At 32.8% G+C, this 22,363-nt stretch overlaps 1 protein-coding gene, 2 long non-coding RNA genes, 1 other non-coding gene and 1 pseudogene across 7 annotated transcripts; all 5 read right to left on the bottom strand.

Annotated features, from left to right (window-relative positions):
• Positions 1-3,941: 3,941 nt before the first annotated feature.
• On the bottom strand, positions 3,942-4,710 carry LOC104701231 (uncharacterized). The gene is made up of 2 exons (XR_753786.3): positions 4,457-4,710; positions 3,942-4,327 (listed from the first exon to the last, which is right to left on the bottom strand). It is a non-coding gene; the product is annotated as an uncharacterized LOC104701231 (long non-coding RNA).
• A 1,134-nt stretch (positions 4,711-5,844) lies between these two features.
• LOC104704667 (uncharacterized) lies at positions 5,845-8,105 on the bottom strand. Of its 4 annotated transcripts, none has more exons than XR_015562877.1 (5): positions 7,860-8,105; positions 7,467-7,586; positions 7,303-7,378; positions 6,154-6,239; positions 5,845-6,066 (listed from the first exon to the last, which is right to left on the bottom strand). It is a non-coding gene; the product is annotated as an uncharacterized LOC104704667 (transcript). The 4 variants fall into 4 exon arrangements; XR_015562875.1 differs by having other exon boundaries at positions 6,171-6,239; XR_015562876.1 differs by lacking the exon at positions 6,154-6,239.
• Positions 8,106-9,368: 1,263 nt separating this feature from the next.
• On the bottom strand, positions 9,369-10,420 carry LOC147941394 (uncharacterized). Its single transcript, XR_015560687.1, has 4 exons — positions 10,253-10,420; positions 10,002-10,156; positions 9,831-9,903; positions 9,369-9,597 (listed from the first exon to the last, which is right to left on the bottom strand). It is a non-coding gene; the product is annotated as an uncharacterized LOC147941394 (long non-coding RNA).
• Positions 10,421-18,148: 7,728 nt separating this feature from the next.
• LOC104701230 (transcription factor MYB114-like) lies at positions 18,149-19,310 on the bottom strand. The gene is made up of 3 exons (XM_010416878.3): positions 19,171-19,310; positions 18,734-18,863; positions 18,149-18,644 (listed from the first exon to the last, which is right to left on the bottom strand). The coding sequence occupies exons 1-3, from the start codon at positions 19,289-19,291 to the stop codon at positions 18,149-18,151; spliced, it is 747 nt and encodes a 248-aa protein (XP_010415180.2). The 5' UTR covers positions 19,292-19,310.
• A 513-nt stretch (positions 19,311-19,823) lies between these two features.
• LOC104704666 (transcription factor MYB114 pseudogene) lies at positions 19,824-20,866 on the bottom strand (annotated as a pseudogene).
• Between the last annotated feature and the right edge of the window lie 1,497 nt (positions 20,867-22,363).

Below are 22,363 nucleotides of genomic sequence, written 5' to 3'. Positions count from 1 at the left end.
AAATACACTTTGTTATATACGTTCCCCTATAATGTTGACTACAAAAAAAATTGTTCCATAAATTAATTTATATTTTCAACCTGTTAGTTAACTGGAGAGAAACAATAACACAAGTGACTAGATATTTTACATCTATGTAAAATATATATACATTATATGTAACATATACCAGCTCTTAAAATAACTTGGTGCCATTTGCCTTCTCCATACTTATCAGTGCACTGCTTCAGGAGACTATGCTTCAGCAGTCCATGCACCTTTCTTCAACCCACTGGACAAGCCCTCCATGGCCCAAAGATATAGTTAATAGAAGTATCTAACCAAATTATATAATAAACTATATAGTTTGGCCGAGGAAGATGGTATTTATATAATTGTTGCTTCACAAATCCTGGAAGTCTTGTGACAATGTGAGTATGTGTGCCAATACGTATACACGTGACCAACATAGGGAAATGACGTGCATGTTTGATATCCACATTTCATGTCTAAGAGGTGGTGCTTAATTTGGAAAGTTAGTTTCTTATGGTACTGTTACTGGTCCGTAGCACCTAGCTAGTCTCTCCATTTCAGTAATTGTAAAAAAAAGGATAACATATCTCTTAACAAAATTAAGAGAGATGGTGAAACATAGTGATCCAATTGCAAAATGGAAAGAAGAATATTGAAAATCCATTTGAAAAAGTTGTGAAAGATAACGGTCGACAAAGTATAGAGCAAATTATGGTGATTTTATCTTTCAAATTATATACACGTATAGATCTCTATGTGTAACTAGAGGAGTCTTTAGCATTTGCAGGACATCCCAAGATCATTCCCATATCTTCTTCCTAGTTTTTTTTTCTTTCTAAATTGTTGCTCTTCATAGTTTCATACTTAGTAGACAATAAATCTCATTTCAAGAAAATGATTATAACAGTGTATGGAGAGAGAGAGAGAGAGAGAGAGAGAGAGAGAGAGAGAGAGAGAGGAATAATATGAACAACACAAGCAAGCATAACCTCAAAGTCATATCAACAAAAGAATTACTCCAAACATGAACAAAATCAGAGTATCGTCATTCTAAGTGATTACACCTATATCTTCAATGTTGGGTACAATTTCTGGAGTTTTGAAGAAATATTACTAGTGACTATAAGTGTTCAGTCAGAATCTTAGAATGCAGAGAAAATGTTTTGTTAAAATAAATCCCTAAAACTTTGCTAAAACTGCTTCGATATTGCTAAAAATACTTAATCCATTGAAAAGATAGAAACAATCTACAAGACTACAAGTCAATCTTGAAACCAGTTAAATTATTAGTGGTTTAATGTCTGATGCCTGTGAAGGGAAATCCAAATGTAACCACTGACGCTAAAAGAGATTTATTATATAAAAGTTTATTAAGTATTTGGGATTTAATAGCATCGACGTATATGTATCTTGCGATTGAAAGAAGCAAATTAGGTTGAAAAAAATGATGACGAAATTAGTGAAACCTTTTGACATTTCCCGTAACAGCTCACAATTGCTCCCACAGTGACAGTTAAATTAATAGTTAAGGAGCGGTTTAATGAATATTAAAAGCTAATTAGTTGCCTACAATTAGACCTGGGCAAAATACCTATATCTGAAATTCGAACCCAAACCTGATTCAAAAAACTCGAACCGAACCCAATTCAAAAAACCCAAACCGAACCCATATATGAAACAAGAGAATACCCAAATTGGTCTAGAACCTTTAAGCTTCAGATACCCGAACCCGATTAGGTATTACCCGATATTCGAGCAGCATCCTATTACCAATTCCTCTTTTTTCCTTTGTTGCCTTCACTGCTTACAACCTGTTCATCTTTCTGTTGCCTAACAAACATCGAATTCAAGACTTTATAAACCATTTATCTTAATTTTCTCCAAATTTTACAAACTGGAAAACCCTAAAATCTACTCCTCTCCTCCGTCTGAGACTTCATTTCACGGCGGCAATCAAAGGTCATGATGCATATGTTTAAGTTGTTTTTATTTATAAAACATGTTTTTGTTCTTCACTTGTGTTGGTTTTGATTTAACTTCGAGGGATGTATTCAACTTGACATTTTAAGTGATTTATGTGAAATTTACAAATTTTATGTTATTCAATAATGGATTTTAAAAAGTCTATTAAAATCCACTATTATTGAACTGATGATTAAAAATCTACTTTAAAATATATTGTTATTCAAAACAGTTTTGTGGATTAGGATTCTGGAGGATTCTGGAGGATTTATTTAGTTAAAAATACAGAAATCCAAATTTCATGGTTTTAGGTGGGATTTGAAAGAATTTTACAGAAAATCATATGAACTTCCCTAAAATCTATCAAAATTCTAAATTTTCTAAATTCCATCTAATTCTCCAAAATCATGGTTTGAATACATCATGTTTTATTTGAAATTCTCTGTGTTTGTTCTCTTGTCTAATTAAATTGTTGATCGATGTGTTCTCATGAATCATGATAGATGCTAATGAATATAAAATATTCAATGAACTTCATCTTCGAGATTATGGCTTTACCTTCAGCTCAATTTCATATAATAATTGGATAGATTTCATATTTTTATATAGATGTCAAATTGTATTGTATTGTAGCGTTTAATAAACATCTGAGACTCATCTGAAATTTCATAGTTTTATTTTGCATGTTCTAGCATATATGATCTGTTTACTAAATTGTGGCTTATACAATTTGCAGATGGATTTGCGTTTGACGACTAAAGAGAAAGGTTTTAGACTTCAAAAGCGAATCAATGGGAAAAAAGGAAACAAAAACATGAAGATGGAGATGGTTATGAAAAAGCTAAAACTCAAAGGATAATCACTCCAAGGTCAGGTGTATGGACTCATTTCACAAGGCTACCAAATAACCGTAATCTATGTACCTGTCACTATTGCCCGAGGGAATTCAAGTGTCCACCAAAGTCAGGGACTAAAAGTTTGTGGAATCATCTTGAAATCTGTAAGGAATACAAGGCGTGACTAGAATGTCAAGATCGAAAGTTGAGTCAACAAGTCATTGATAAGGATGAAAATCTGAAAAAATGCAAAAGTTCCTGAGAGTGTTTTCACATAAGCATCCAATGAGATGATTGAGATAGGAGAGTTGTCATTGGCTTTCATTGAAAGTATGGCTTGGAGACACTTATGCAACAAGGTAATGTACTTTTTTTTTTGCTTGTTTTCTTTTGTATGTTCCTTTATCTACATATATATATGGATTTCATTGTAATATGTTTATGCTTCTATATGTATATGAATACAGGTGAATCTATATAAACCCCACTCTAGAAGGACTGCAACGAGGGACATTGTTGAAATGTTTGTTCAGAAGAAAACTGCTTGAGGAAATGGTTCACTGCTAACAAAGCAAAGAGTCTCACTTACAACAGTTATTTGGGTTAGTGATGTCACAAGTAATGTCATATATCCTTCTTTTACTTAGTTTAAGAAGTTCCTTCTTGTCAATTGACTTATCTATTCTAATTTTGTCTTAATATTGATTGTTATTCACAAATGCCAGTTATATGGTTATAACAGTACATTATATTGATCCATATTGGCGGTTAAAGATGTCTATAATAGGATTCAATTATGTGACAGACCACAAAGGGAAGACAATTGCAACTACTCACTACAGGAAATAAAGATTTTCTTAGCATCGGAAAAACGCTATTGTATGATAATAGAGCGGTGTAGAAAGCGCTATGTCTGCTCTCGATATAATAGGTTGGACACTTTATATAGCGGTTTTTGTAACTGCTGTTAAGATATTATTTGCTATTAATAGTAATTATTATTTGCTATTAATATATGTAAGTTATGTATTATACAATATGTATGTATTTATACTGTATTTGTGTATTTAATTATATATATATAGTTATTTAATCATTTTGGGAGTGAATTTATATATAAAACATGTATACTGAAATAAAAATAACATATTTTATTATCATTTGTATGAAACAGTGATAGAAAAAAAATCAATTACAAAGAAAATAAAATGCATTGTGGAAAAGGAAAAAAATGGTGTCGTGTTCTTCCCATCACAAAGCTGCAAAAATCATTCTTTATTTGCAAGAATCTCCAAGAGCACTTCTTTCTCTGCAAACACCACGGGCCTCTCTCTTCGCTTCATCATCTTCCTTTTCTTCTCTCTTCAAGTATTCACCACGATGCTCCACTTTTATGATATCAATAAGTTCTTAGCACACAATCTCTCAAGCTAAGAACTCTTTCTTCTCTTCTCCGAGTTGGATAGCAGGAGCCGACTCAATAACCTCTTGTTCTTCCTCCTGCGACTAGATCAGCTCTGCAACAGATAAACCCAGTAAAAGAATGCATTAGATCGTTAAAAAAAAGAGGAAACATATTATAGATATTAATTTAACCGATGAATACAAATTGAAAACAGATCTCGGATTTCCAAACCAAGACTCACCGAATCTGGTAGAAACAAAAAATGAATCCAAAATTACAGAAGAGCAGACAAGCGAAGGTACAAAAAAACGCGTACTCGAAACAAAGATCTCGTACGGTTCGAAAAATAATTTGATAGTCGATTCAATTGGATAATCGATTGAAGAAGAAGAGAAAAGACTAAAGAGGAGAGTGAGTGAAAAGAAAAGATAAAAGGATTAGTGTCCGTTAGATTTATTTTAATCAACGGTTCATATTACACATGATGTGATCCTTACTTTAACGGCTTAGCGAATCAAATACTAAATAGGGATTAAAAGTTTGTGTCCATTGGATTCACTGCAATCAACGGTCTATATTAAACGCAGTGGGATCCTTCTCTTAATGAGTTAGCCAATGACAATTTTTATTTGCATTTTAGATTTTAGCATTTTTTGCTATTTTTTCTTTCAATTTTAATTAGTAGGTTAATTTTCCAAAGTGTTTTAAATTAATGAAAATAAAATATATGTTCTAAAACTCTTTTCTAATCGCTTTTTTTTTTTTGGCCATATAACACTTATCATCAACTTCATTTGCAAAATGGTTATTTTAGTTTGTAGTTTTTTTTTAGTATGTAGTTAAGTATTATAACTCATAATATTTAATTTTATATTTATTCCTACTATATGTTATTATTATTACAATAACATTTTTACATTTTATTTCGTTAATTTCTAAATAATGAAACATGTTTCAAGATTGAACCCTAAACCCTTTAGGGTATAAGATTTAGGGTTTCGGGTTGAATCTTGATACACATTTCACTAATTTCAATTAACAAAATAGAATGTAAAAATATTTAAAACTTATTGAGAAACATTAAAAAGGTTTTTACAAGTGTGAATTTATATATTTTATATTAAATATTCATAAATTCATAAAAATTATTATATATTGATTGTTAATAGAGTAAGCACACTTATATTATGAATTTATGAATATTTAAGAATATCTGTATGAGAATATTTTTTTAGCATTTTACTATGTTAATTGATAAATAATAAAAATGTTTAAGAATTAAAGTCTAAAGTGTTTAGATTTATGGTTTAGGGTATATGATTTATGGTTTAGGGTATATGATTTATGGTTTAGGTTATAGGATTTAACTATTTATCAATTAACAAAATAAAATGCAAAAAGATAATAAATTAACATATATGATTCCGTGATTATGTATAATTAACAAATTATTATTTGATAATGTTTAATTAACAAATGACTGTAGGAGTATAATTATGAACAAAATAAGTTTTATTTGTAGTTATAACTTATAATTATGTATTGAGTATTTTTAATATTATATTTGTAATTTTTTACGTCATAAATTTGTTGTTTTATTTCTTTGTTATTTAGCAATGACACATTAAAGAGAGAAAATACCTTATGAAATTAAAACCATTAAAAAAATACATTATCGAAACATATCAGATGGGAGTAGTCACAGAATCAAGTATTTATAGCTTAACATACTAAAATAAACAAAATATATGAAGAGAGTAGTCAAGTGAATCCATAAATGTAAAGCTTAAAATACTAAAGTACAGCCACAAGTTCTTCCGCTCAGTATTGGTCCTTGAACCTGCACAAAGACTGAAAGACGCAATGGAAAAGAAGACAGTCAATACAATTGTAATGATTTGTGCAAATGATGTTTCATAAAGCTGAAAATTCTGAAACCTCTAAGAGACACTCACGAAGGTTGGCAAATGATGTAGCATTTTCCTTGTTTCTAGACCTAGACCATAACGAAGCTTCAATCCATGCTATCACAGATCACCAAATACGAAACGGGCTAGTGAATGCCAATGACAAATATTATACGAAAAGCATCCAGTCAAAATATTATTTAGAGAGCTCAAAGTTCCTTTACTGCCTATCAACAAGGCATAAACTTCGACTGCCTATGGAAAGCAAAAACGTGCAGGTTTCAGGTGTGTGTCAAGAAGCTTTTATTTTTTTCATTTCATAACAAATGAGACAAAAGGTTTATGTAACCCTTGTTCGACCTACATTTCCAACAACATACATTGTCTAGACGAAACATCCAGTCATATAAAGCAAGGAAACTAAAAGCAACAAGGGTTATAATCTGAAACAACCACATAAGCCTAATGAGTCAATGGTATAACAGAGACATAAATTGTTCGAAAAACCAGAGATCGGAAGGTATAACCTGAAGTTATGATCTCACAGTGTATATTCGACTACTTATCCTGCAGCCAGTGGCGGATCTAGAAAAAAAGATTATCCGGGGAAAAATTTGACTAGAATTAAAAGAGAAAAAAGCTAAAAAAAAAATTTAGGAATTGAAGTATAGTTTAATGAAAAAACTCTACTTTTGTTTTCTTTTTAAACTAACTTTCTAAAAATTTGGTTAATAACTTGTACGTAACCCAATGTTATTAAAAAATATGGACTTGTAATGAGAAATTAAATAAAATAAATTGGGCTTTTCACTTGTGTTTGTATGAATTAGAAGAATAATAATAAGTTAAAAAAAACGTTATAGAACAAACAGAGTACTAGAATTGACGGTGGCAACTGCCCCTCTTTAGTACAACGTGGATCCGCCCTTGCCTGCAGCTAACAATCACAAAAGCTTAATCTAATCTAGAACTGGAGTTCTCAATTCCAAGAGTTAGCAGGCAGAAGCTTTCACAAATTATAGAAACTAAAACAGATATCATAGCCACTGTCATCACATTACCTCAACAAATTTAGTATGCCAAATTTTGGATAGTAACCCAGAATGATTGGCTAAAGTCGAAAACAAGAATGAATAGAGAAACCACAAAATCCAGAAATTTCCAGTCAGCAATGCCTTACATTAACAGTTTATCACCATCAAGAATATAACAAAGCTTCTCCTTCTGGTTCAACGAACAAGCCAAAGTGGTCTTCCCTACAAAAAAAAATAAAGAGAATAGATTTTCACATAGACATAAACAAAAACTTGTGGCTGTTTCATAACGGTTTTTGCTGGCACTAACCTGCACCACTAAGACCGGTGACCAAAATGACACATCTTTTCTGATCAAGCGATCTCTGTCGATCAACTTTCTCAACAGGAAAAAGAATAAGAATCACCGAGAGTTGTTGAATGAATCACCCTGTTTCACAATGAGAAACCAAAGTCAGATATTCAAAAAAAGAAACATGAGCAAAAAAAGATACAAGTCACTTTCAAATCAATAGAACTTTCTCATTTAACAACAACTCCACGGAGAATATATCTAAAAGGCATGTCATCATTTCTAATCAACAATAGTTCTTACAATAGCAAGTCTGATAACGTCATAAGCAATAGTCAAGTCCGAATCTCAAAAAAAAATTGGATCTGAAACCTACGCAGAGAGATGGAGCTACTAATTTGCAAAACATACATGATTGAGAAAAACGAAAGCCACCATTGACGACTTCACAAGAGATTGCGAGTTGCTACTGAGAGGGATTGCTATTGAGAGAGGATCGATACTGAGAGATCGAGAGTGAAAGATGAGACAAACAAATTCGGATCGAGTTTCAGAACGGGTTCCGGATCGAGTTTGAGAGAGAGAATAGAGCATAGATGGAAGTCTTTCACGAGACACACTAAAACCTAATCTATATTTTTTTTTTTCTGTGATATTAATTAATTAGTACAATTTTGGAGGTAATAAAATTTTCACTTTCCCGGTTACCATACGATAGCGTTTAATTTTAATCTATGCTATTGAAAGAACCAAAAACTAGGTGCCATTACACAATATTTTAGCGGTTATCCTACCATAGAGTTTAATATTTTAGAAACGCTACGTAAACTTTTTCGAAAGTCAACTACAGCATAGACATAAAAAAAACTATATTATATTGCTATTAATACCCTTATTTTCTATAGTGACCCTTCTTGACTACTTAGCTGAGTAAGGCATAGAGAATGTCTTCTTTATGACAGTGGACAATGCAACAGCAAATACAAATAATTTGAGTAAGTTTGAAACTGCTTTCTCTTTCGTGTCTAATGAATCTTTAGTGATGCGGAGTTGTATATTGAATCAAGAGTGCTTATGAATGCACATATTTTTGCATAAATAGAATATGAAGATTGACTTCAAAAAGGTTTGTATATCATGTTGCTTTATGTTATTGCCGCTCTTATACTTTATGTTAACTCTTTCTTTCGTTTGTTTTCAGAGCACTATACTGAAGACCCAATACCATAGTAAGTCACTCTCGGGTCTGAGCTAATGTAATTAAGTTTCTTTTCTTTTCTTGAATTGTCTCTTACTCTTTTAATCTATTTCTAATTGTCTATATGCTTTTTATTTTCACATGGATTCATCATCAAGAAGACAAGAACAATCGGCTATTTCACTTGGTGTATTGGTTTTGTCAGCTAATATCTTAAAAACTTGTTTACTTTGTTGTCTCTTTTAGTACTAGGTTTACGGAGTTGTTTGTTTTACAAACTCTGTTATCTCTTTTTAAGTTTGAACATTTGGTCTCTTTTTTGTGTTTAGTTAGTGACATTGATTTCGATTTATTTAATTCGGATTGATTTTGGGTAGCCGAACTGAATCGAAATGAATCTGATGGGTTTTATCCGAAACCCGACCTAAATACTAGAAACACCCTAATGGGTCTAGGACTTACTGAAATACCCAACCTGAACCTGATCAGGTACCCAAATTCCTAAGCCTACCTACAATTTTACTCACTCGAACCCAAGACTACAGTAAATTTACGTTATATATGTTGGTGAAGGAATTGACACCCACTGAAACGACTCGACCCATTTTTTTTTTAAATTAATAAATGATAAATATATAAATATAATATAATAATAAACATTTAAGCTAGTGGTCTCATACCCACTAGCCACCTAACCACGATCACACCAAAAGCGGAAATAATAAAACCAATAAATAACCAGTAAACCAATAACCAATACCAAATAAACCGTAATAATTCCAAAACCATAAACTAAAGATCCAATCAACATAAACCAGAAAACCAACAATCCTAAACAACATTCTAGGACTCAACTCTAGCAATCTAACAAAAGCCAGACAACAACCAAGCAAGTCACTAGAACATCCTCCTCTTCATTGCCATGATCCCATAGTCACACTTTGCCACTACCTGCACCACAAACACAATGAGATGCGTGAGTATTACCAGAAATACCCAGTGAGGCGATCCTCCCATCTACGAGCTATACACACAAGCAAATCAAGAGTACAACTCCAAATAAAATATAACAAACCAACCATTAAACAGAACAACCAATAAAACTTTCACCACACCTACACATCATCACACAAAACAAGTCATACAACCCAATCGCTTAGATAAGTTCATGGTCACACACTCACCTTAACAATTGATTCACGAAAATAACAACCAAATGAGAGGCTCTCCAATATCCAAGAACAACCAAACTCGCTCCTACAACCAATCATACCAATAAATAAACATTGAAAACAAAATGCCAGAAAAATCAGAAAAAACAACCTCACAAGTGAAACCACGAAATCAAAACAAACCGTTAACTTTCTAATCCCTTCGGTGAAAAGCAAGGTAGACATGTCCAGACGCTTCCCACAAACTTTCATAATGATCGGAAATCAGGTGAAACCGAAATCGATCCCGAAACACCCGCTGGTCTGAATCCGCGACTGACGCGAAACGCCCTATTAAACTGCCAATAACTCGTAGAATATTAATCCAAATTCACTTCTGTAAAAAGGAGAGGGTACGAAAATCTCTTAGCTACAACCCTACCAAAAATCAATACCTTTCGAAATGTTTTGAGTAATCGGATCTTGCTTCTCCCAAACCCTGACAGTTCTGTTTCTCTCTTTGCTCTAAAGAAAAAGCTTGATCTCATTCTCTTCCTCCTTTACACCAAAAAAAACAAGGGTTCTCACAGTTTGTCTGCATCTCTCTCTGATAATGTGGACACAAACAAGAAAAAGAGAAGAGGCCTGAATTTGAGAAAGAGATTAGGGATTTTTGGTTTAATTAGATTAAACCAGGATTTAATTAAACCAAAATTAATTAAAATCCACTTTTTTGGTTTATTCAACATATCTCAAACTCTAATCCCGGAAAACGGATGTTACAATTCTCCCCCACCAACATGGATTGGTCCTCGAATCTCGAACAACCATCAGCCAAGGACTCCCGTGCAACCGTCTCCACGGTCTGCACTCCTCCGATCGATCTACGAAAGGTCACCTCTAGGCGATAGATTCACGTTCTAGGCATTATTTTCTCTTGTCTTTTGGACTTTCCTTTACTCACAGGCCTAAACCTAGAGTTTTATTGGCTCCTCATCAGACCGAAGTCTGCATGCCAAAATATTGGCTCCTCATCATGCCTAAGCCCGCATGCCATAATATATAAGGAAGTCCAATACTTGTCTCTTGGGTTGCCACCTTACATCGCGCCCCCGGATCGTCATCCGAAGTCGATATACCAACCACACTCCCAAGCCACAAAGTCTTAAAATATGGCGGTACTAGGAGAACCGAAGTCCCCTAAGAGTCGTGAGCAAACAATTCTGAACACGTCTAAGTCCTATCCCTAACCAGGTTTCCTTCCCGTGGCTCGCGTAGGACAACACAATATCCTACCAACCACATATTCCCTCACTGGAATACCTGATAAGCGGATTTTCACCCAGGGTATCAATTCCCTATGCAGTTGTAGTACAAAGGGTTATCAATCCAAATGGTTGTTTATGCTAGCAGGAAGGATATGATTCGAATAGTGCAAGTCAAGCCAAGCAAATAGGGTTTTTAAACTAACAATCCTAAAAAAAAGAATAAAAACAATGAACCACACGACCTAAGCACTCGATGCAAGCATTCGAGTACATGATCGGGTGGGGTGATCGAGTAAGCAAAGATGGTATGAACAACTCGAGGTATTACTCGATGCATGTTATCATGTACTTGATCGGGTAAGGGATCGAGTTATGAATGGGAATGCAAGCAATTAAGATACGAAAGCTTCTAAGGATGGGGTAATTGAATCCTAAGTATTCCTAACCAGTATAGATGTCTTACATGCCTCAAGCAAATATTTCCTACACAATGAATCTCTAAAATTTCGTTAAAACACTCTCGTGATAGAAACAATCAACCTTGATCACTCCCCTACCCAACTCTCATTGGAGAAACATGACCAAGCAGGCATTAAGATTTGATTCATTATTGTCAGTAAACCCCTTACTCATCTAATCTCTTAGGCTAAGTGAGTAAACCTCTAGCATTGGTTGATTCAAGCATCTCATCTACACCTTTCGGTGGTAAAACACCTTAGATCTAATCTCACCCTCTCGGTTTGTTGACAGCATTAAGAACACCAATCTAGAAGGAAATCTATTAAACAAATACAATCAACTAAGACAACCTAACCGATCAAGAACACAAAATCATCTATCCCTAGAAACTTTACTACACTACTCGCAAAGCTACTAGTGCATGGTTTACATTCAAAGGTTAACGGGGGAAAAATGATATTACTTGCCAAAACGTTTGTTATATCAGTTCATATGCATATCTGTTTCAAACGTCATTATTTATTTTTGTTGTTGATCATTATCATAAAATTAGTTAGCAAATACATTAAATGTTTTTCTAAAAAGATTGTTAATACTTAATACGGAAAAGTTTTCAATGAATTGAATGTTCAAACTCGCGATCCGAAAGCAAACGACGTACAATTGTCTATCTGGCTTGATACGATAGTTCTCGGGAAGAAATAGCTCAGTTTTCCCGTGTTGAAGCACAAACAACATTTAGAGTGAGAGGCTAAAACTAAAATTTTATAACATTGGTTAGTATTATGTACTGATTATTTGGTAATGATAGATGGACAAAACTTAGTTTTTTTTTTTTTTTTTTTGTTTTTTTTTTTTTTTTTTTTTATAAGTAGGACAAAACTTGGTTCGGGAGTGCAAACCCTTGTAATGTATAGAGGTCATATTGTATTACATTACAGTGATAATTTCATCATGCAATATAAGGTAAAATATCATACAAGAGACAATCTTCTTCAGTCCTCACACCTCTAATTATATATGTAACCAAATCAATCAATTTAGTATCTCTTACAATTTAATAAAGGAAAGAAAACCAATTTTATAAACTCTCAAGCCCTACCAATTTTTCACAAATGGTGAAATGGGGATACAATTTCGTTCTTTTACACTAAAAAAACGTTTTACTATCGTTTAATAAGTAAGCTGTATGTGGTTTTATGAATAAAAAGTCTTGTGCTGTCGCACCTTTTATTTTCATTAATTATCTGATTAATTTCATCTTCTTTACATATTTGCTATGTGTTATACGATACCGGAAGATCGATGAGAGTTGATGATAAGAATCGCGCAGTTGGTGACAAGTAGATAATGAAAGTTTGTTTTTTCGTATATAGAAAAAGCTGAAAAGGGAAGGAACGTGCAGGCTCATTATTCACGAACAATATCCAAAGAAACTGATAAGGTGTCAAGTCATTTTCATATAAAAGTCTCCAATTTGTCTTCCAATACTCACACTTTGGATTTATTTTACATTATAGAAATCGATTATACTCTTATTGACTGTTTCAGATATTTTTTTATAACCAAACAATATGGAAATATAAGATGAACGAGACTGATATGATATCGAGAAAATTTTCCAAAAACCCGTTTTCTTGTGGTAGCATACTTTTCTTGACTCAAAATTATTTCACAAAAAAAGGGATTTTGAATAAGTTTCAACTTTTGGGTTGAGTTGGAAGGTTTGCTCGAGTAATTCTAAATCATATTATCAACAAGTTATGATTATTTTTGATAAAATTGACTAAATGAAGGTACAATTGTCATTCTACCACTCGTTAGTGAGGAAACAAAATGTGTATATGAAAAATATCTCTAGTGTGTGTTCTTTTACCTTTATCCTTATGTAATATGACTGGTAGGTTAGTTCAAACTCCTAAACTTGAATGGTAGCTTTAGTTACACAATTATACATGCAATATTGCTGGTAGGTTAGTTTACTATCTGACTGGCAGTTTAGTTTTACAATTTAAACGTGGCATCTTCTCCCCTAGTGAAAAAGTGCTTCAGGTTATACGATTACTGTTTTATCAAAGAGGAAATTCTGCTTCAGGGAGCTTGCTATAAAAGGTTTAAATTGGTTAATAAATTATCCGGTAAATATAATCTATTGTTTTAATTTACTTACGTAAAATCGTACATTTAAAAGGACGAATTTTACACACACACAAAAATACAGTTAAAAGTACTTTAAATCAAAAATTAAACTTTTTTGAGAATACATGACTGTATAATTTAAATAAAAACAATCGACTTGATGATGCTCATGAATAATATCTTTATCTTTAGATCTAGATTGAAGACTTTTTCGTATATTAATTGTTTTCAACAAAACTAGTCTGGGCGTTTAAAATATCTTACTGTGGACCCATATACGTTTGTTTGCTTACTACATGCCCTACCTAAACCTAACCATGAATGAAAATAATTCAACTATCATTTATCAATGTATCTATAATTCAGTGTATAGTTAGTTTTAGGAAGTAAACCTCTTAGTTTAACGAAATAAACCTTTAGGTCTGCTTCGCTTTTGTTTCCTAATTTGCTTGTAATTTGTAAACATAAGCTTTCCTTCTCATATCATATGTGCTTTAACTTATATTCTCAAAATGATCATGTCCCTTTTAAGGAAATAAAATGAATAAAGAAGGCTTCTTTCCCAAAAACAAGTATGGCAACGAATACGTTTAGTATATTAGCTAGAAAACGGGTTGAAAATTTTCTTTTATTTATATTATAGTGTTTATATAAAATATAATTTATGTGATTGTTTTTAGAAGTTGTTGTGAATAAAAGTTAAGAACCGGGTTGAAATTTAAGACCCGGGTTAAAAATGATTGTTTTTAATAGTTGTTGTAAATAATATTAATTTTTGAGATTTTGTTGCCTATATATGGTTACTTAAATATTCAGTGGAGATTTTATTTTATTTTTTTGGAATATCCTTTCTAAGAGGATCTCAAATCGAGATTTAACTAATGGTTACAACCCATATAACCTATAACCTATCAAATAATCAAATAATTAATCTTATAACTCATATTATATAGTTTACACAAAAAGGTTGGATATTTCCGTTTTATTATATAGGGGATACCTACACTCTAACTTTGATGTTAAAAGTAAACATCTACAAAAAAACAATAACATGTTATGAAAAAAATTAATCCTCTTTTATTTCATTCATTTAATGAAAGATAAGGTAATAATAAATATTTCAGTCACTTCTTAGTTTCCATAAATCCAATTAGTGTTGAGTAAAGGACATTGAACTGTTGAACATGTTGGAAGTTGGTGGGATCCTGGAACATGGTAAATTATCCGGTGGTTCATCTGCTCATCGGACGTTCCCTGATTCCAAATCCTGGCACATGGTAAATTTGTTTGATATCATATGTATGAATTTGCCAACATTTTATAGTTTGGGTTTTATTATACATGAAAAAATTAATTGATGTATTTTTTTGGAAGCCTTAAAAATTGGTGTTTTTTTCTTCCAAATAAAAATTAGTTCATATTTTTTTCCGGAATTTTCCCTTCACAAAAATGTGTTAATGTGTAACCCTTTCATTATAGGACAATCATGTCAATTTTCGGTTGTCCGGTTGGACCATAATGGCAAAACCCATGAGTCGTGCACTATTCACGTATTATTAATTTATTTTATACGCACATATGAACCCAAAAAAAAACTAATAAATAATACATTTTACATTTACGATTAGAACAAGTTTGCCCAGTCAAAAATGATATAGACGTCTTCGTTTTGTATATATATAGATCTATTGCTTCATTGATACACAATACACGGATTAATTGATGCATTAATAATAAATTCATAACATATTATATAAAATAGAATTATAAATCCAACTAAAGTTTTCAAGCTTAAGAAAATAATATATAGATATTAAAATAAAAAAACATCCTAAAATCTTAAAGCCAAAAATCCATAAAACCAAAATAAAAAGTTATTTTTAATTTAAAATAAAACTCATTTTTAATTTAAAATTAAAAAATACTTGAATCTTCTATAAATGATCCAATCGGATTCTTTAACTTTATAGTCTTCATTCTTCATATATACATATTATATTTTATTATATTATATATATTATTTTTGTTTTTTTCGATTAACCCATGGATAATCCATAACCCTAATGGGTTTACCACGTTAAATCCACGAACCCATTGGACGAACTCATCAAAGCCTATTTATTTATATGGGTATAAAAACTTAACTCATACCCGTTAAAATAATAGACAAACAGAGTAAACCTCTAAGTTTCTACCCATTTTGACACCCCGCTACATTGTTAACTTAATACATGACATTGACAAAAGTCGATGGTCCAAACTCCAAAACTTATTAATAACGACAAGAGGTTCTTTTAAGAGGAGTGATGAACAAAAAAGTGAAGAATACAAAAATGTCAAAGTCTCTCAATTTTGTTTTGTTGGTATCTCATGCATTTATAGCTTAACCCAATAAAGATTGCTAATTACAAATTAAATTTCCGTATATAGATCTTATATAAAATGTTTCTGGCTTCAAAATATTGATCTGCGCTAATTTCTTAATCTATACTATAAAAGTTGGTTAAGTCTCTCCATTTAAGTGACACATCAGCAATGGAGAGAGTGCCACCTGTTTATCATCATTAAAAAGAAACAAACCTAAACTAAAAAGAATATGAAATATTTTCTATATTTTTTATATATATATATATATATATATATATATATATATCCCAAAAATCAGTTTCAATATTCACATAAGAAATTTAGAGAACCTTAGAATATGTCCTAAGAAAATAGATGCATAACAAAAGATAAAAGGACATCAGGAATGAATCGAATAGCCACTTCTTGCTCTTGGCTTAAACCATGAATGTATCGACATATGGTTTAGACATTACAATTTTGTCAATAGTTTGAAGAGTTGCAGTAATGATTGAGATATTTCTTAATATTGTAGAAAAAGTTTGTCCGAAAAAAATAAAATTTTATATATGATGAAGATTGGGGTTTTCTTCACTATCAAATGGAAGATAATTGAATTAAGCTGTAGAATGTTAGTTAGAAAAATACAGAGACAAAGAGGAAGGGGGTTTTCACATTCTAATATTTAGAAATTAAAAAAATAAATAAATGAAATTCTTATTAATTTTTTTTTTAGAGTTATATTCAAGAAATAGAAGAGCTAACATAAAAAGAATGTGTTTATCTTAATTATATCTATTAAAGAGTTAGCAAAGCTGCAATTCTTGATAAAAGAAAATGTTAGTGTTTCATATTATATAATTGAGAAGCTTAAGTATGAAGATATCCACATACTTAAGCTTTTTTTGAATGAATGTAAAATTTATTCAACCAAAAAACTCTTTGTTACAAAATATGCATATTTAGATCAAGCTTTCAGTTGAAAATATATTTTTAGAAGTTTTAGACAAAAACTATAGAATGTTTAAATCTCTAAAAAAAAAGTTGTTCATGTTATGTATCTAATAATTCAATTACAAAATAAGAAAACCTATGTGAAGTATTAAAATCAATGTCAAAAATATATTTTACAAGATTTCTACAATTACAAAAAACCAAAGATAAATAAAAAAGAATAAATTAGTAGCACAATTGTTTAAAAAACGGTAAGCCATAACCTCGCGCATAGCACGGGTATTCATCTAGTTTTTATAATAAATCTTTAAAAAGACTTTGAATCGTAAGTTTCATAGAGTTTTGAAACATATATACTTTACACAATATTTCATAACTGGTCGTTTTATCTATGACGTTTGTTAGCCATAACGTGAAACTTAAGCTCTTTAAAAACAATTTTCCCGTAACATTTACTTAAGCTCTTTATAACATTTAAAATGGTTTCAATTAAGATTCAGAGAGGAGGTGTTATCTTGGTTAGTTGGTATTAAAAGAGGAGTAGTATTAAAAAGTGTTAAATCAGATTTAAAGAGGTTTAGCTGAAGAGCTTGATTATATAAATTGAGGATTTGTAGACAAAGTATCAGAAGGGTTTCAATGTCAAGAAACTACTCATATATATTCACATTTACTTAACCTACTTTAGTCGTTTTGGAAGACACTCAATTTATAGTTGACTATGGACGTAGCAAGAGTTTTACACTGCGCGAGCTTATAGTAAAAACCCTAAGCACATAACACATAAAAACCAAACTAAGATGCAAAAAACAGAGGACATGCGTTACAGGCCAATGCAAATGAAACTCACATTAGTCCTTGTGTATGACAACAACTGTTTTTACGTTTGGAGTAGAGTTTGCCATAAGATATTTTCTGGGGTTTAAATTTTCTTCTACTTGCGACTTATTTATTTATGCTTAAAGTCATGTTGAGTTATAGTGTAAGTGTAACAAACAATGCAACTTCTATTTATATTAATACAGTATAACACATTATACAAAAATTCTTCTTATTCCACAACCTTGATATTCCAAAATATAACTTTTTATTTTTGAAAAATACAAACGTAAAATACATAGACACAACAAGAAAACATTCAACATACACACCAGGAAAACAAATGCGAATAGCCGTTCAGAAACACTAATCAAGTTCCACAGTTTCTTCATCGAACAAATTCCAAAGTTGTTCAACGTCAAACGCCAAAGTGGCCCCAGTTTCTGTTGTCGTACCTTCTGGACCCGGTGCATCTTCCTCTTGGCTCTCTTCTAATAAACTCTCCAACCATATATTTTTTCCATCCATTATATTATAGACAGACTCATAATTCTCCTCTTCTTTGCCACATGTGATACTACTTCCGCAAACATTATTGTTCTTGAGTCCAGAGCATGGAGGAATAACATCAACTTTTGGAAAGCAATTGAGATAGCTAAAGCCGCTCTTTGAGGAGAAGGATCGAGGTCGAGGCTTTAAAACTTCGATCTTTTGGGCTGATGTGGTAGGAGGGGAAGTAATGATTTTCTTTTTCATTTTGGGCTTACAATAGGGTTCATGATTCTTACTCAAATGGGTGTTCCAGTAATTCTTAACGTCATTAGCGGTACGACCAGGCAATCGACCCGCAATCAGGGACCATCTAAGCATAGTGAAATAACATACATATGAGTTATTAATGTTGAACTTGTGTGTTCTGAAATAAAAACTATAGAGTAAAACAGTATCTACCTATTTCCTAGAAGCCTATGGAGGCGAATAAGAAGATCAACTTCATCAGAACTAAGTTTTCCTCTCTTGATACTTGGCTTCAAATAGTTCAACCATCTTAGTCTACAACTCTTCCTGCATCGATTTAGCCCTACGAAACAAAAAATGTACAGTATAATATCATGAAGAATCTATCTATGCGCAGCAATGTTAATAGTGTACTTTTTTTTACCAGATGAGGCTGGAACTATAGCTTTTGGTCTTCAATTTTAAACTTAAATCTTCGTTTAGGTCCAATATTAAACAATAAATTGTTTTTTAAAGCAAAAAGGAAAATAATGATTTGTTCAATCGGTTATTAAATAATTTGCCGAATTCATCTTAGATAGAGAGAAAGAATATACGGAGTGATTATATATATATATATATATATATATATATATCTGTGTGTAACATACCAGCTCTTAAAGGAACTTGGTGCCATTTGCCTTCTCCATACTTATCAATACACTGCCTCAGGAGAGTATCTTCTTCACCAGTCCATGCACCTTTTCTCAACCCATTGGACGCAGCCTCCATGGAAAAACAAAAATATATTGAAGGTATATATCGAGGAGGAGGGTTTATATTGTGGCTTCAAAAATCCATGCAAAAGTTGTAGAGAATGTGAGTGTCCGAGCAAAATTATATATACACGTAGCTAGAGAAGAGCTTTGATATCCACACTGGATTTTTGAATAGATAGGGAAGTGACGTGCATGCTTGATATCCACATTTCATGATTTACCTGTCGTGCTTTATTTGCTCAGTAATATTTTCTGGTCACTGTTTAGGACGAGAGAAAAGGTTCGTGGCACCTAGCGACCAGCAAGTCTCTTAGCAAAATTAGGAGAAAGGAAGATTAATGATTGGTGGCTGAAGATGGCTTACAAGCTAGAGAGAGAGAGAGAGAGGGAGGGAGAGAGAGAGAGAGAGAGAGAGAGAGAGAGAGAGAGAGAGAGAGAGAGAGAGAGAGAAATTCCATTATTATAAGAGAGAGAGCAAATTCATGCACAAGACAGAAAACAGAATAGAGAAATAAGCTATTTTCTCTTTCTTTTTTTCTTTCATTTTACAGACTTTTGGAGAGTTTTTCTTTACTGCAAATCTTACGAACCTTAATACTGTTCACAGACTCATTTTTCTGGTTATCTTTGTTACATGTGATACTACCATCTTTGTTGCTTGCTTTGCCAAAGCCAACTTCTGGCTGCCAATTGAGCCAGCTGCAGTCGTTGTAGGATTGAGGTAGAGGCTTTATAACATTGATTCTTTGGATCGGAGGAGTAGCTGAAGAAGTATTTTCTCTCTTTCTCGTTTTGCTCTTACAACACGAGAAATTAGTGTTCCAGTAATTCTTGACATCATTAGCTGTCCGACCAGGCAATCTACCGGCGATGAGTGACCACCTAATCATGGATTTGAACAGTTTGTAAAATGACTTAGTATTGGATCATTTACATCATGTAAATAATATGAATTTGTGTCTCAACAATTTAAACCTGTTTCCTAGAAGCCTATGAAGGCGAATGAGAAGATCAACTTCGTCTGAGTTAAATTTTCCTCTTTTAATACTTGGCTTCAAGTAGTTCAACCATCTTAGTCTACAACCCTTCCCGCATCGGTTTAACCCTATGGGACCTTTATTTTATCAGTTATCACGAAGAATCTATGAACAGCCACATGATCGACATAAACCATACGGCCTTTACACATATATGGATACTTAACCTTTTAGCGAATTTACTAAAAGAAAAACAAACGAGAGGGTTCAATTTCTCCAGTTTTAAATACATTTTGTTAAGTGATTAAGTTCACCATTTGTCTTGCCAACAAAAAATATTGTTCATTATTTGATATATTATCAGAAGAATCAAAGTGCACACACTAGTTAACTGATATATTAGTTTCTTCAACCTGTTAAATAATTGGATAGAGATAAGAATAAAGTAGGAAATCAAACTATAGATAAATGGTATATATTACATATATACCAGCTCTTAAAGGAACCTGATGCCATTTGCCTTCTCCATACTTATCAATATATTCCCTCAAGAGACTATCTTCTTCAGCAGTCCATGTACCTTTTCTTAACCCATTTGAAGAACCCTCCATGTTCCAAAGATGAATATTAGAAGAATCTAACCAAGTTGTCAAAAATTTTATAAGTAAAGGGGTCGTCGAGGAAGAGGGTATATATCGTGGCTTCACAAATCTTTGGAAGTTTTATTTAATAAGGTGAGTATGTAAGCGAATCTGTATATATATACACGTGAAGGGCATAAGTAAATGACGTGCATGTTTGATATCCACATTTCATGTTTTTGGTATCGTGTTTGCTAAGTTAGTTCTCTGTTATGTTACTGCTACTGATTTGGACTACAAAAAAGCTTCATAGCACTTAGATAGTTAGCTGGCTCTATATTTCTGTTCCATTTCATGCATAACATATATGATATTATAGGGAAATTGTAACATCCGCGAACCGAAATCCCGGTTTAAGGATTGCATCGGTCGATGCAAGATTTTTTCTGCGGACGAGTTTAAGTTAAACGTTGCATTTTGGGTTAGGAGAAACCCTTAAGTCGTATGTTTGTCTCATTCGACGAGTTCAACCGTTTTTGAGAGAAAAAAGGAGAAAAAGTGTTCTTGAGTGTTCATGGTAATTTTTGGTGTCTGAAGGCGTTTCCTGTAGAGATCTGTAGCTGGGATCGTTGTAGGAGCTTCCTAGGAGCGTGTTCTTGATTGTTTAAGGTTCAGAAACTTCTTGGCAAAGGTAAGTGCATGACCATGGCTTATCTAAGCTGGAGATTCCTCTGATCTGTTTGTTTATGTGTTGTTAGGCTTATAACCATGTTATTTGAGGCGTTAGGAAGCTTTCTTGTGGCTTGGGATCGATTCTTGTGGTTGCAGGAACAAAGATCCGGCGAGAAGCTTGGGGGAAAAAACGATGCTCGGCATGTGCGTCGATCGATGCACATTGTGCGTCGGTCGATGCAGTGCGAGGACGACGCGGCTTGACCTAGGAGCATCGATCGATGCCATGTGTAGGCGTCGGTCGATGCAACTAGGGTTTCGGCGTATTGTCGAGCATGCGTCGGTCGATGCAAGTGGAAGCATCGGTCGATGCAAGTGCACCTTGTGTTGACCGATGCATACCATGTGTCGGTCGATGTTGTTCCCTGTTGGTGTCGGTCGATGAAAGCTTTGTGTCGGTTGATGCAGAGCCTGATTTGTTTGTTGATTGTTGTGTGATGGTTAGAATATCTCTATTGCTTGTGTGTGTAGCCCAGTAGATGGGAGAATTGCCTTACTGAGTGTTTATAAAATACTCATGCATTACAATTTGTGTTTGTGATGCAGGTAAAGGCAAAATGTGATCGTGGAATTGTTAGGTTGCTAGAGATAGGTCTAGGGACTCGATTGGATGTTGTCTGGCATTTTTAGGTTGCTAGATATGGGTCTTTAGAACTTGCTAGGTTGCTGGTTCCTTGTTTCCTGTTGTTTGATATTGGAGTATTGTTATATTGGTTATTGGTTATTATTTATTGGATTATTATTTGGTTATTGGTATCTGTTATTTCCGCTGTTGGTTGTGCTTGTGGTTAGGTG

This window comes from Camelina sativa, chromosome 7, assembly GCF_030686135.1.
Source record: "Camelina sativa cultivar CO46 ecotype springtype chromosome 7, ASM3068613v1".
Lineage (NCBI taxonomy): Eukaryota > Viridiplantae > Streptophyta > Magnoliopsida > Brassicales > Brassicaceae > Camelina > Camelina sativa.
This window is presented reverse-complemented; position numbering and strand designations above follow the sequence as displayed.

What these genes read in the sequence shown, in the direction of transcription:
- LOC104701230 (XM_010416878.3), bottom strand. Translation starts at nt 19,291, where the DNA reads ATGGAGGCTGCGTCCAATGGGTTGAGAAAAGGTGCATGGACTGGTGAA. An exon ending in CCAAGTTCCTTTAAGAGCTG is followed by an intron (nt 18,864 to 19,170) that starts GTATGTTACACA and finishes TTTGTTTCGTAG; the next exon opens with GGCTAAATCGATGCAGGAAG. An exon ending in CATAGGCTTCTAGGAAATAG is followed by an intron (nt 18,645 to 18,733) that starts GTAGATACTGTT and finishes CACTATGCTTAG; the next exon opens with ATGGTCCCTGATTGCGGGTC.